This window comes from Notolepis coatsorum, assembly GCF_963971535.1.
Source record: "Notolepis coatsorum genome assembly, chromosome: 6".
In the NCBI taxonomy this organism is placed as follows: Eukaryota; Metazoa; Chordata; class Actinopteri; order Aulopiformes; family Paralepididae; genus Notolepis; species Notolepis coatsorum.
Genome location: NC_140170.1, coordinates 12,849,423 through 12,864,328, shown reverse-complemented (window position 1 = coordinate 12,864,328; position 14,906 = coordinate 12,849,423). Strand labels below are relative to the sequence as shown.

Genomic DNA, 14,906 nt, shown 5'->3' with positions numbered 1-14,906 from the left:
CTGCTGTGGGGCGTGGTCAAGCAAGGCCTCAAGTGTGAAGGTAGGCTGCTGTGGGGCGTGGTCAAGCAAGGCCTCAAGTGTGAAGGTAGCCTGCTGTGGGGCGTGGTCAAACAAGGCCTCAAGTGTGAAGGTAGCCTGCTGTGGGGCATGGTCAAGCAAGGCCTCAAGTGTGAAGGTAAGCTGCTGTGGGGCGTGGTCAAGCAAGGCCTCAAGTGTGAAGGTAGCCTGCTGTGGGGCGTGGTCAAGCAAGGCCTCAAGTGTGAAGGTAGGCTGCTGTGGGGCATGGTCAAGCAAGGCCTCAAGTGTGAAGGTAGGCTGCTGTGGGGCGTGGTCAAGCAAGGCCTCAAGTGTGAAGGTAGGCTGCTGTGGGGCGTGGTCAAGCAAGGCCTCAAGTGTGAAGGTAGGCTGCTGTGGGGCGTGGTCAAGCAAGGCCTCAAGTGTGAAGGTAGGCTGCTGTGGGGCGTGGTCAAGCAAGGCCTCAAGTGTGAAGGTAGGCTGCTGTGGGGCGTGGTCAAGCAAGGCCTCAAGTGTGAAGGTAGGCTGCTGTGGGGCGTGGTCAAGCAAGGCCTCAAGTGTGAAGGTAAGCTGCTCTTAGTCCCTTAGTCCCTTAGTCTCTTAGTCCCTTAGTCCCTTAGTATCTTAGTCCCTTAGTCTCTTAGTATCTTAATCCCTTAGTCCCTTAGTCTCTTAGTCCCTTAGTCTCTTAGTCCCTTAGTCTCTTAGTCTCTTAGTCCCTTAGTCTCTTAGTCTCTTAGTCTCTTAGTCTCTTAGTCTCTTAGTCCCTTAGTCTCTTAGGGCCCGCGTCCATTTACCGCATATTTCTGGGCGCAATCGTCTTTTTTCAATTGTTCCCAATGAGGACAGAGCGTATGCGGCCGCATGCTGCTGCCTATAGGAAATGCGCTGCGGTCAGCTTCTTTTTTCAGCGCCTTTCAGTTTATTTGTGCGGCAGCACCCAGCGTTTAAAGTTGAAACTTTCTGAACTTTTCAGAGTGATGAGCTGAGCGCATTTTCAGACAACCAATCACAGCCAATCATAATAATAATAATAATAATAATAATAGATTAAATTTGTACCGCACTTTATATTTGCGAGAATCTCAAAGTGCTACAGGAGATAAAGATAAAAAGTTAAATGAATAAAACAATTAAAATGAATAAAACGGAACATAAAAGTAGAATAAAATAAAATAATAATAAAATGAATAGAAGTAAAAATTTAAGTAAAAGAATAAAAAAAAAAATGTAGGCCCCTTTTAAAAGCCTCTGCGGATTGTGGTGCTCTCAGGTGGATGGGGATAGCATTCCACAGTCTGGGTGCGGCAGAGCAGAAGGCGCGATCGCCCATGGTGTGCAGCTTAGTCCTGGGGGCTTTGAGGAGGTAGGCTGTGCCGGAGCGGAGGGAGCGTGAGGAGGACTGGGGGGTGAGGAGTTCCTTGAGGTAGGCAGGGGCACCACCGTGTACGCACTGGTGAGTGAGGAGGGAGACCTTGTACTCAATCCTGTGTTCCACGGGGAGCCAGTGAAGTGATCTTAGTGATGTGGTCATATTTGCGCACCCTCATCAGGATCCTAGCAGCGACATTCTGGATGGTTTGCAGTTTTTGAATGTTTTTACTAGGGATCCCGATGAGGAGTGCATTGCAATAGTCCAATGTGTTGGTTAGTGATGGTGTGCATGATGGGGTGTGTTGGTTAGTGTTGGTGTGTGTTGGTTAGTGATGGTGTGCATGATGGGGTGTGTTGGTTAGTGTTGGTGTGTGTTGGTTAGTGATGGTGTGTGTTGGTTAGTGATGGTGTGCATGATGGGGTGTGTTGGTTAGTGTTGGTGTGTGTTGGTTAGTGATGGTGTGCATGATGGTGTGTGTTGGTTAGTGTTGGTGTGTGTTGGTTAGTGATGGTGTGTGTTGGTTAGTGTTGGTTAGTGTTGGTTAGTGATGGTGTGTGTTGGTTAGTGTTGGTTAGTGTTGGTTAGTGATGGTGTGTGTTGGTGTGTGTTGGTTAGTGTTGGTGTGTGTTGGTTAGTGTTGGTGTGTGTTGGTTAGTGATGGTGTGTGTTGGTGTGTGTTGGTTAGTGTTGGTGTGTGTTGGTTAGTGTTGGTGTGTGTTGGTTAGTGTTGGTGTGTGTTGGTTAGTGATGGTGTGTGTTGGTTAGTGTTGGTGTGTGTTGGTGTGTGTTGGTTAGTGTTGGTGTGTGTTGGTGTGTGTTGGTTAGTGTTGGTGTGTGTTGGTTAGTGTTGGTTAGTGTTGGTGTGTGTTGGTGTGTGTTGGTTAGTGTTGGTGTGTGTTGGTGTGTGTTGGTTAGTGTTGGTGTGTGTTTGTGTGCATGATGGGGTGTGTTGGTTAGTGTTGGTTAGTGTTGGTGTGTGTGTTGGTTAGTGTTGGTGTGTGTTTGTGTGCATGATGGGGTGTGTTGGTTAGTGATGGTTAGTGTTGGTGTGTGTTGGTTAGTGATGGTGTGTGTTGGTTAGTGATGGTGTGTGTTGGTTAGTGATGGGGTGTGTTGGTTAGTGATGGTGTGTGTTGGTTAGTGTTGGTGTGTGTTGGTTAGTGATGGTGTGTGTTGGTTAGTGTTGGTGTGTGTTGGTTAGTGTTGGTTAGTGATGGTTAGTGATGGTGTGTGTTGGTTAGTGTTGGTGTGTGTTGGTTAGTGTTGGTTAGTGATGGTTAGTGATGGTGTGTGTTGGTTAGTGTTGGTGTGTGTTGGTTAGTGTTGGTGTGTGTTGGTTAGTGTTGGTGTGTGTTGGTTAGTGATGGTTAGTGTTGGTTAGTGTTGGTGTGTGTTGGTTAGTGTTGGTGTGTGTTGGTTAGTGTTGGTGTGTGTTGGTTAGTGTTGGTGTGTGTTGGTTAGTGTTGGTGTGTGTTGGTTAGTGATGGTGTGTGTTGGTTAGTGTTGGTGTGTGTTGGTTAGTGATGGTGTGTGTTGGTTAGTGTTGGTGTGTGTTGGTTAGTGATGGTGTGTGTTAGGGATGCCCCGATCACGTTTTTTGCCACCGATACCGATCACCGATCGTCGTGAGCCATATCGGCCGATACCGATCCGATACCGATCGTTTTTGATTAAAAAGAAATTAAAAATTATTTTATATAAATTTTTTTTATTTTTTTTATTTTTTTTAATAAAATATATATATTATATAATTAGACTTGTACTTGTATTATCTGCGAGACATCGCCACCACGCAACAAGCTCCACTGTCTGTGTGTACTCTAGTAGCCTCCAGCTACGGCCAGGATTCTCCGGAGCTGCACCTGGACCTATACTCGAGTAGCCTCGAGCAGAGCTACGGCCAGGATTCTCCGGCGCTGCACCTGGACCCTATTGGCATAACGTTACTTAACTGTGCTCAGCAAGCCCTCAGCTCGAATACGCATCGAATCAGTGTTATAAGACATTGATATCAGGAGCTATCTGTAGCTACTGCTAGCCGGATATATAACGTTAATACAACGCCTCAGTGAATTATTTAGTTCAATGGGACATTTCGTTTTGAACGGTGAACTAACTTGCGCTAACGTGAGCTAACAGGTAGCATACACGTCTCTACTAGACTTTGTGGAGCGTTTGTTGATGTCAGGAGCTATCGGTAGCTGGCCGACTAGATGTTATAAGACATTGATATAAGACATTGATATCAGGAGCTACTGCTAGCCGGCTAGATGACGTTAAGACAACTATTTAGTTCAATCGGACATTTCGTTTTGAACGGTGAACTAACGTCAGCTAACGCAAGCTAACGGAGATATCAACATGGACCACTAGACTTCTGGGGCATTTGTTGATATCCGGAGCTATCAGTAGCTAGCCGGCTAAATACCGTTAGACAATGCCTACTAAAAGTGAATAGTTGACTGGGTAATTTTGTTTAAACAGTAACGATAGCTAGGTAGCTAACGTTAGCTCAGGTCGAATGCACTATCTAGACTCAGCAGAGGAGGTCCGCCTCCTCTGTGTTTACAAACTACACGGGTACGGGCGGGGCTAGGGAGGAGGAGCAGTTTGCAGGTCCTGTGCGTCTGAGACAAGCGAGTGAGATATCCACTTGATCAGTTTCCGCGATCGGCGAATATGACTAATTATCGGAATTCCCCGATCGCATATTTATACTGATTATCGGCCGATAACGATCGGTGGCCGATCGATCGGGGCATCCCTAGTGTGTGTTGGTTAGTGTTGGTGTGTGTTGGTTAGTGATGGTGTGTGTTGGTTAGTGTTGGTTAGTGTTGGTTAGTGTTGGTGTGTGTTGGTTAGTGTTGGTGTGTGTTGGTTAGTGTTGGTGTGTGTTGGTTAGTGTTGGTGTGTGTTGGTTAGTGATGGTGTGTGTTGGTTAGTGTTGGTGTGTGTTGGTTAGTGATGGGGTGTGTTGGTTAGTGATGGTGTGTGTTGGTTAGTGTTGGTGTGTGTTGGTTAGTGTTGGTGTGTGCTGGTTAGTGATGGGGTGTGTTGGTTAGTGATGGTGTGTGTTGGTTAGTGATGGTTAGTGATGGTGTGTGTTGGTTAGTGTTGGTGTGTGTTGGTTAGTGTTGGTGTGTGTTGGTTAGTGATGGTTAGTGTTGGTGTGTGTTGGTTAGTGATGGTTAGTGTTGGTGTGTGTTGGTTAGTGTTGGTGTGTGTTGGTTAGTGATGGTTAGTGTTGGTGTGTGTTGGTTAGTGATGGTTAGTGTTGGTGTGTGTTGGTTAGTGTTGGTGTGTGTTGGTTAGTGATGGTGTGTGTTGGTTAGTGATGGTGTGTGTTGGTTAGTGATGGTTAGTGTTGGTGTGTGTTGGTTAGTGATGGTTAGTGTTGGTGTGTGTTGGTTAGTGTTGGTGTGTGTTGGTTAGTGTTGGTGTGTGTTGGTTAGTGTTGGTGTGTGTTGGTTAGTGATGGTGTGTGTTGGTTAGTGTTGGTGTGTGTTGGTTAGTGTTGGTGTGTGTTGGTTAGTGATGGTGTGTGTTGGTGTGTGTTGGTTAGTGATGGTGTGCATGATGGGGTGTGTTGGTTAGTGTTGGTGTGTGTTGGTTAGTGTTGGTGTGTGTTGGTTAGTGATGGTTAGTGTTGGTGTGTGTTGGTTAGTGTTGGTTAGTGATGGTTAGTGTTGGTGTGTGTTGGTTAGTGTTGGTGTGTGTTGGTTAGTGATGGTTAGTGTTGGTGTGTGTTGGTTAGTGATGGTTAGTGATGGTGTGTGTTGGTTAGTGTTGGTTAGTGATGGTTAGTGTTGGTGTGTGTTGGTTAGTGTTGGTGTGTGTTGGTTAGTGATGGTTAGTGTTGGTGTGTGTTGGTTAGTGTTGGTGTGTGTTGGTTAGTGTTGGTGTGTGTTGGTTAGTGTTGGTGTGTGTTGGTTAGTGATGGTTAGTGTTGGTGTGTGTTGGTTAGTGATGGTGTGTGTTGGTTAGTGTTGGTTAGTGTTGGTGTGTGTTGGTTAGTGTTGGTGTTAGGGCTGGGCGATATGGAAAAAAATTATATCGCGATAACGATATGATAATTTTATTTTATTTCTCGATATCGATAATTATCGAATTGTTATAAGTATTAAAAAAAAAAAAAATTAACAACAGATGTATGTTTATTTTGCAGCAATTCTTTGTCGTTGCCGCCATCTTTAGTGTTACATCCCCTCACACTCCAGTTCTCAGGCTGCAGCTGGTTTAAAAGCTAAAGTAAACCGGCTTCTCTGCTGGCTGTGGCTCCAGAGGAGTTGAACAGTTCTGGCTCTGTTAGTTTATTTTCGATCTTTTGGCGCTTTTTTGGTGGACAAACCACCGCACATGTGCACTGTGACTCGTGACTGGAGACTAGCTCTGCTAGCACACATAGCCTACTGTGTACAGACTGTTTCAAAATGTATTTTAAATTAGAAAGCAAACAAAATAAATGGACAAGAGAAAAATAAAATGTTGGTGTGTGTTGGTTAGTGTTGGTGTGTGTTGGTTAGTGTTGGTGTGTGTTGGTTAGTGATGGTGTGTGTTGGTTAGTGATGGTGTGTGTTGGTTAGTGTTGGTGTGTGTTGGTGTGTGTTGGTTAGTGATGGTGTGTGTTGGTTAGTGATGGTGTGTGTTGGTTAGTGTTGGTGTGTGTTGGTTAGTGTTGGTGTGTGTTGGTTAGTGATGGGGTGTGTTGGTTAGTGTTGGTGTGTGTTGGTTAGTGATGGTGTGTGTTGGTTAGTGATGGGGTGTGTTGGTTAGTGTTGGTGTGTGTTGGTTAGTGTTGGTGTGTGTTGGTTAGTGTTGGTGTGTGTTGGTTAGTGTTGGTGTGTGTTGGTTAGTGTTGGTGTGTGTTGGTTAGTGTTGGTGTGTGTTGGTGTGTGTTGGTTAGTGTTGGTGTGTGTTGGTTAGTGTTGGTGTGTGTTGGTTAGTGTTGGTGTGTGTTGGTGTGTGTTGGTTAGTGTTGGTGTGTGTTGGTTAGTGTTGGTGTGTGTTGGTTAGTGATGGTGTGTGTTGGTTAGTGTTGGTGTGTGTTGGTTAGTGATGGTGTGTGTTGGTTAGTGTTGGTGTGTGTTGGTTAGTGTTGGTGTGTGTTGGTTAGTGTTGGTGTGTGTTGGTTAGTGTTGGTGTGTGTTGGTTAGTGATGGGGTGTGTGAGAGAGTGTTAAACTGTGTTTTCCTCTTCTGTTGTAGACTGTGCCATGAATGTCCACCACAAGTGTCAGGATAAAGTAGCTAACCTCTGTGGAATCAACCAGAAACTACTAGCGGAAGCACTCACACAAGTCAGCCAGGTAAGTTACTGTGTGTGTGTGTGTGTGTGTGTGTGTGTGTGTGTGTGTGCGTGTGCGTGTGTGTGTGTGTGTGCGTGCGTGACCCCACCTGACCCACATGTAGTTGTGTAGCGGTTAGGCAAAAATACCCCGGTTCACGGTATATCACGGTATTCGGTAAAATACAAATAAAAATTCCCATTGAACAAAACTTCTTTTATTACAGTGCACAAATCAGCTTTTCTGTAAGTGTTCTGTAAAAGTTCCTCCTTCACTAGATCTGCTAAACTCACCCTGGTCCAGATGACTGTCCTGCCGCTATTTGATTTTAGCGATGTAATCTACCGCTTGGCCTGTAAAGGTGATCTAGAGCGCTTAGATATCCTATATCACTCCGCCATTCGCTTCGCTACCAATGCCCCCTACAGGACCCACCACTGCGAGCTATACTCCCTAGTAAACTGGCCCTCCCTGGAGATTAGACGCAACATCCACTGGCTGGCCTTTGTATATTAAACACTTCTAGGCCGTAATCCCCCTTACTTTACTCGCCTAGTCCACCCTCGTCCACTCCCAAATTACCACACCCGGTCAGCCACACATATCCTGGTAAACGCCCCCCATGCCAACTCCTCACAAGGCCGTTCCTCCTTTCAGTACGCAGCAGCTGATAGCTGGAACACACTACAAAAAACCTTAAATATGGAAATGTTTATTTCAATTCGATTGTTTAAGGAAACTTTAACAAACTCCCTAGAGCACTCATGTACTGTAGATGTTTCTCCATGTGCTAACACCATGCTGCCACTATTGTTCTGTTGTCCGCCAGTTGTTGTTCAGTTCAGTTGTTGCTCTGTATGTATGTCCTGCCTTTTTAATAATGTTCCTTTGTGTTTTATTTTTATTTATTTGATTTTATCCCCATCCCCTTTCCCCTAGGGGCCTTTTTACCCCCAAATAGGCCGTTATTGAAAATAAGAACTTGTTCTTAATTAACCTGCCTATTCAAATAAAGGTTTGATGATGATGATGATGATGATTTATGAATGTGTGTATAGACTGTATTACACACAGAGGGAATTGTCTGACCACTTTCAAACTAAGTACAGAATAAAAAATACTTCCAAATAAACTTTCATTTATGAATAGGCCTATGTACTTCAAACTTCAAACTTCAAATTACTTTATTTTCCTTTCGGAACTTCATTTGTGCAGTGGTTAAAAGACAAACATACAGTCACAATACATAGTTACTCACCACTATATAAAAAAAACACCAACTACATTAAAACTACAGTACTTAAAGCATGATATAAATAAATAAATAAATAAATAAATACATAAATAAATAAATAAATAAATAAATAAATAAATAAATAAATAAATAAATAAATAAATAAATAAATAAATAAATAAATAAATAAATAAATAAATAAATAAATAAATAAAATAAATGTTTATCGTCGTCTTTCGACATCCCCGCCTCAGACTCCTATCCTTCTCATGATTATGAATAAGTAACGGAACGTAGGCCAATCTCACTAATGTTACTCGACCGAAATCAATGAGCAACATGATTCACCGGTACTACTAGCTAGCTTGCTAACTAGCTAACGTTAACTATCTCCCGTCAAAACGTTAGCTGTAATGGATCATACATGATGTGGTGTGCTGTTATTTATCTGAAAATAATGCTCTATACACGGGGGGTAATTAACGTGAGCTAACGTTAGCCCTTCGACGAGTGGTTTGCATGGCCACTGGACAGTAACGTTAGCTACAGCTTCCGACGTTAGCCTAGCTAACGTTAGCTACATATCTAGCAAGCTATAGACAAAGAACGTTTAATGTGACTGATCTAGTGAGCTAGAATCAGAATATTCCACCCATCAATAGCTAATGTCAAGTATAAATAACGCAATGGCCATACCAACCCGTTCGTTTTAACGGGAGCTAGTTAACGTTAAGTTAGCTAGTTAGCCAGCTACTGACAGTTTGTAAACAGACAGGCAGATTCGCAACATACCGTCGGCGCCTACCGTCTGAACGTAATGTCTGCCTACCTGACTGACCCACATGTAGTTGTGTAGCGGTGTGACCCCTGACTGACCCACATGTAGTTGTGTAGCGGTGTGACCCCTGACTGACCCACATGTAGTTGTGTAGCGGTGTGACCCCTGACTGACCCACATGTAGTTGTGTAGCGGTGTGACCCCTGACTGACCCACATGTAGTTGTGTAGCGGTGTGACCCCTGACTGACCCACATGTAGTTGTGTAGCGGTGTGACCCCTGACTGACCCACATGTAGTTGTGTAGCGGTGTGACCCCTGACTGACCCACATGTAGTTGTGTAGCGGTGTGACCCCTGACTGACCCACATGTAGTTGTGTAGCGGTGTGACCCCTGACTGACCCACATGTAGTTGTGTAGCGGTGTGACCCCTGACCCACATGTAGTTGTGTAGCGGTGTGACCCCTGACTGACCCACATGTAGTTGTGTAGCGGTGTGACCCCTGACCCACATGTAGTTGTGTAGCGGTGTGACCCCTGACTGACCCACATGTAGTTGTGTAGCGGTGTGACCCCTGACCCACATGTAGTTGTGTAGCGGTGTGACCCCTGACTGACCCACATGTAGTTGTGTAGCGGTGTGACCCCTGGTGTTAACCCTTTCACTGCCACACGACAGCCGGTTAACCCTTTCACTGTGACAATACAGAAGGTTAGCCCTTTAGCGGATGCGGAGCTAATGATGGAGCATCGCCGTCGGTTGTGCGATAGTAAAGGGCTAACCTTCTGTCGTGTGGCAGTGAAAGGGTTAAAGCAAGGCCAAATCTGTGAACTGTTATTTCCCAGCAGAGATGAATATGACGGGTGAAAGGTCTTGTACAGTGCATCAGTGGTAACGCTGTAGACTATATTAACACTGATCTCTAGCCAGTCAGCTTTTTTTTTTTAAACGCTCTTAACACTATGATCGCCGCGGACAAGTTTTCACGTCATTCCTAGCCATGCTCATTCTGCCGAAGACGCCGTAACTCATCTTTGATGTCAATATTTCAAAAATCTGTCATCGAAATCATATTTCCTTTCCGGAGCCCTGAGACACACTGCTGATCTCCTCTCAACTCTCTAGCGGTTCAAGAGCGCCATCTGGTGGCCGATCGGCAGATCGCCAACCGGAAATGAACCTTTGAACTGGTAGTGCTCATCCATATGTGGTCCGGACACTCGCTATCGTTAGAGAGACTCCGTATTGACACAGTGAACATCGATCGGTGCAAATAACTCGAAGAAACAACATGATTTGGACGTATATACTATTATACAAACTGGAAATGGATCAGGCATTTCTCCATCCCATAATAGAAATAATTCTGTTCCACGCTCATCTGCCAGCAGCGCGAGGAAGCCACGGTAAGATTCAGCGTTATTTTCTAACGTCTTCTATACTAACTGATCTGATGAACATATGACCCACTCTGGATGAATCATCTAACGCTGCCCACGGAATTATAAACGATCCCCCGCCCATCCGGTCATCATCAGATGATGCGTAGAAACTTCTAGAACCACGTCCAGTTGACATTTTTTATCTCGCAGAGATTCCTACCAAACTGTATTTGATCATCAATATAATGCATTTAGGGCTATAAATCAAGTTCTGAAGAAAGCTGCAGAAAACGATAAAAACATACTTATCCTTTAGACCATATTTTAGTATGAATATGTGAATGAAAAAGTATAACGTTGCTACACCCTGAACAATACATATAGGACATTGAATGGGCCATAATAATGGCAATTTAGCAATAGAATTTAAAAAGTTATAGCCCTGCAAAGAAGGGGAACTTCTCCATAGACAAATAGAGCTGGCGAGGGATGGTAAATTATGAATTTAACCCATGGCGATTAAAGTGTTAACCACGTCTATGTCTCTCTGTTGTTGTTTTTCTCATCATGTTTATTCTTTCTTTCTTTCTCCTCTGTTCCACAGAAGTCATCTAGTCGCCAGTCGGACCCTGACCTGCCTGAGCTGCCGGACACGGGAGTGTACGAGGAGCTCAACAAGAACATTAATCTGGACGCCAACGGTCAGTGTGTGTCTGTGTGTCGGGTTGCCGCGGTGATGTGACATTTCCCATGATTTATTAACTCATGATGACAATACCGGTGTTACCGGACATTTGACAAAATGGTGCTCAATATGCCTAGCGCTTACTTTGATCTTTAAAGGTCCCATGCATTATAAATGGCCTTTTCCAGTGTTTAGCATTGTTTCCTAGCAATGGGGGATTATATCAATGTGGTCTGTGTCTCTAATTATCATATTGACTCATCAGTCTAGTCTCGAGTTCACGAGATCCTCCCTCACTCAACTAAGCTGTTCTGATTTGCTGACGTGAATAAGGCACTGGTTGTAGTCACCGCCCACAATTCGCTCAACAACAGAGCAGTGAAATGACTTCCTCAAACAGAGGGTGCGACAGACAGCAGAGAGCGAGCGAGAGAGAGAGAGAGAGAGAGAGAGAGGGAGAGTGAGAGAGACCACGGCGCAGGAGTGTGTGTAAATGTGTGCGCGCCGCAGGGATGGGTCTTCTCCCCGCAGTTGGGAGCACTCCATATCACTGTCAAAATATCTTTGCGCATGCTCCCACGCGCACGCCCATATTCCGATCCATGCAATAATATTCACAGAGGTATATATTGTCATTTGAAACAAGTTACCAATGCATTGTCCCGTGGGATTATGCCCCCCGCGGCGAAATTAATTAGTATCCCCATCAATCTCTCTATCTCTCTCTCTGTCTGCCAGTCGCAGACTGTGTGGGTGACTGTCACTCAAAGCACTTATGTGCGGAGCCAGGCCAACACAGCCTGAAATCCTGAGGTCGAAAAATGTTGCTTTTGAGTACTTGATTAAAAATATAAAACAATGCATTTTTTTGAAAGAAACTTTACAGATGTGTTCCATAGACTCACTGTGTAAAGTTGCCCAAATAGTGCAAGGAATAGCAATGCATGGGACCTTTAACACCTCACTGTGTCGGGACCAGCTGTATGTCCCCTTTAACACCTCACTGTGTCGGGACCAGCTGTATGGGACCTTTAACACCTCACTGTGTCGGGACCAGCTGTATGGGACCTTTAACACCTCACTGTGTCGGGACCAGCTGTATGGGACCTTTAACACCTCACTGTGGCAGGACCAGCTGTGTGGGACCTTTAACACCTCACTGTGTCGGGACCAGCTGTATGGGACCATCACCTACATGCAGGGGCGTAGCTGGGGGGGGGGGTAGCTTAGGATGATTCCAAGGGCCCAGCACTGAGGGGGGGCCCCAAAAAAAAGATTTTTTTTTTTTTTTTTTTTTTTTTTTACTAGACATCACTCAGGTGTATTATTGATGCTCTCATTGATACTATGTTTGTTTCTGAAGTGTGTGTGTGTGTGTGTGTGTGTGTGTGTGTGTGTGTGTGTGTGTGTGTGTGTGTGTGTGTGTGTGTGTGTGTGTGTGTGTGTGTGTGTGTGTGTGTGTGTGTGTGTGTGAGATATATATAGAGAGAGGGGGGGCTTTGGTAGACTATTGCATTGGTCCATTCATTGAAGATGAACGCAATGCGACATCCTTTACTAGGCTCACCCACCAACAGTGCAGGTGCTGAACTGCGGATCCGAATGTATAGGTAAAAACCATATTATGCGTTTTCATCAATAAAAAAATGGCCAAAAAAAATTCGCTTGCGCGCCTACGCGCGCTCGCATACACTGGGGGCCTACAAATACATTCTTTCATGGGGCCCAGAATCTGGAGCTACACCCCTGCCTACATGCTCCACAGGGCCTACACACACCTGGAGAGACCATCACCTACATGCTCCACAGAGCTACACACACCTGGAGAGACCATCACCTACATGCTCCACAGGGCCTATACACACCTGGAGAGACCATCACCTACATGCTCCACAGGGCCTATACACACCTGGAGAGACCATCACCTACATGCTCCACAGGGCCTACACACACCTGGAGAGACCATCACCTACATGCTCCACAGGGCCTACACACACCTGGAGAGACCATCACCTACATGCTCCACAGGGCCTACACACACCTGGAGAGACCATCACCTACATGCTCCACACACACCTGGAGAGACCATCACCTACATGCTCCACAGGGCCTATATACACCTGGAGAGACCATCACCTACATGCTCCACAGGGCCTATACACACCTGGAGAGACCATCACCTACATGCTCCACAGGGCTACACACACCTGGAGAGACCATCACCTACATGCTCCACAGAGTCTATACACACCTGGAGAGACCATCACCTACATGCTCCACAGGGCCTATACACACCTGGAGAGACCATCACCTACATGCTCCACACACACCTGGAGAGACCATCACCTACACACCTGGAGAGACCATCACCTACATGCTCCACAGGGCCTATACACACCTGGAGAGACCATCACCTACATGCTCCACAGAGCTATACACACCTGGAGAGATCATCACCTACATGCTCCACACACACCTGGAGAGACCATCACCTACACACCTTGTGCAAAACTGTTTACCGTTTTTGGATAGCAAAATAAATCAGCTTTGTTTTGTGGTGAAGTGCCCCTTTAACTGTAGTTTGCTAAAGATGCCGTGAAGGTGTTCTGTAAAAAGTGAATGTGCTGTTTGTATCCATTAGATGGCGCCCCCTATGGCAGACTATGGGAGGGATCCAATCCTCAGCCTGTTTCTCGTCTCACCCATCTGACCCGCGTCAATGTGGACAACTTCGTCCTCCACAAGGTCTTGGGCAAGGGCAGCTTTGGCAAGGTAGGCCCCACATACATAGAATGACCCAGCGTTAGTCAGGAAGGCCCCGGATACATAGAATGACCCAGCGTTAGTCAGGAAGGCCCCGGATACATAGAATGACCCAGCTTTAGTAAGGAAGGCCCCACATACATAGAATGACCCAGCTTTAGTAAGGAAGGCCCCGGGTACATAGAATGACCCAGCTTTAGTAAGGAAGGCCCCGGGTACATAGAATGACCCAGCTTTAGTAAGGAAGGCCCCGGGTACATAGAATGACCCAGCGTTAGTAAGGTAGGCCCCACATACATAGAATGACCCAGCTTTAGTAAGGAAGGCCCCGGGTACATAGAATGACCCAGCTTTAGTAAGGAAGGCCCCGGGTACATAGAATGACCCAGCTTTAGTAAGGACGGCCCCAGATACATAGAATGACCCAGCTTTAGTAAGGACGGCCCCAGATACATAGAATGACCCAGCTTTAGTAAGGAAGGCCCCAGATACATAGAATGACCCAGCTTTAGTAAGGACGGCCCCAGACACATAGAATGACCCAGCCTTAGTAAGGTAGGCCCCGGATACATAGAATGACCCAGCTTTAGTAAGGAAGGCCCCAGATACATAGAATGACCCAGCTTTAGTAAGGAAGGCCCCGGGTACATAGAATGACCCAGCTTTAGTAAGGAAGGCCCCGGGTACATAGAATGACCCAGCGTTAGTAAGGTAGGCCCCACATACATAGAATGACCCAGCTTTAGTAAGGAAGGCCCCGGGTACATAGAATGACCCAGCTTTAGTAAGGAAGGCCCCGGGTACATAGAATGACCCAGCTTCTCTTCTCTTCTCTTCTCTTCTCTTCTCTTCTCTTCTCTTCTCTTCTCTTCTCTTCTCTTCTCTTCTCTTCTCTTCTCTTCTCTTCTCTTCTCTTCTCTTCTCTTCTCTTCTCTTCTCTTCTCTTCTCCTCTCCTCTCCCCACTCCTCTCCTCTCCTCTCCTCTCCACTCCACCTCCTCCCCTCCCCTCCAGGTTCTCCTGGCAGAACTGAAGGGTTGTGGGGAGTACTTTGCAGTGAAGGCGCTGAAGAAGGATGTTGTGCTGATGGATGATGACGTGGAGTGCACCATGGTGGAGAAGAGAGTCCTGGCCCTGGCCTGGGACAACCCCTTCCTCACACACCTCTACTCCACCTTCCAGACCAAGGTACTGAGGCCCCTTCTGCAGCACACACACCCCTCTACTCCACCTTCCAGACCAAGGTACTGAGGCCCCTTCTGCAGCACACACACCCCTCTACTCCACCTTCCAGACCAAGGTACTGAGGCCCCTTCTGCAGCACACACACCCCTCTACTCCACCTTCCAGACCAAGGTACTGAGGCCCCTTCTCCAGCACACACACCCCT

The 14,906-nt window shown here is 46.0% G+C and overlaps 1 protein-coding gene across 1 annotated transcript in view; it reads left to right on the top strand.

Annotated features, from left to right (window-relative positions):
* LOC311231081 (protein kinase C delta type-like) overlaps window positions 1-14,906 on the top strand; it is a 150,478-nt gene that overhangs the window by 82,556 nt on the left and 53,016 nt on the right. The window contains exons 8-11 of the mRNA XM_084317565.1: window positions 6,595-6,695; window positions 10,674-10,770; window positions 13,396-13,526; window positions 14,531-14,704. Of these exons, the coding sequence (XP_084173691.1) occupies window positions 6,595-6,695; window positions 10,674-10,770; window positions 13,396-13,526; window positions 14,531-14,704 (503 nt within the window). The remainder of the gene's footprint in view (window positions 1-6,594; window positions 6,696-10,673; window positions 10,771-13,395; window positions 13,527-14,530; window positions 14,705-14,906) is intronic.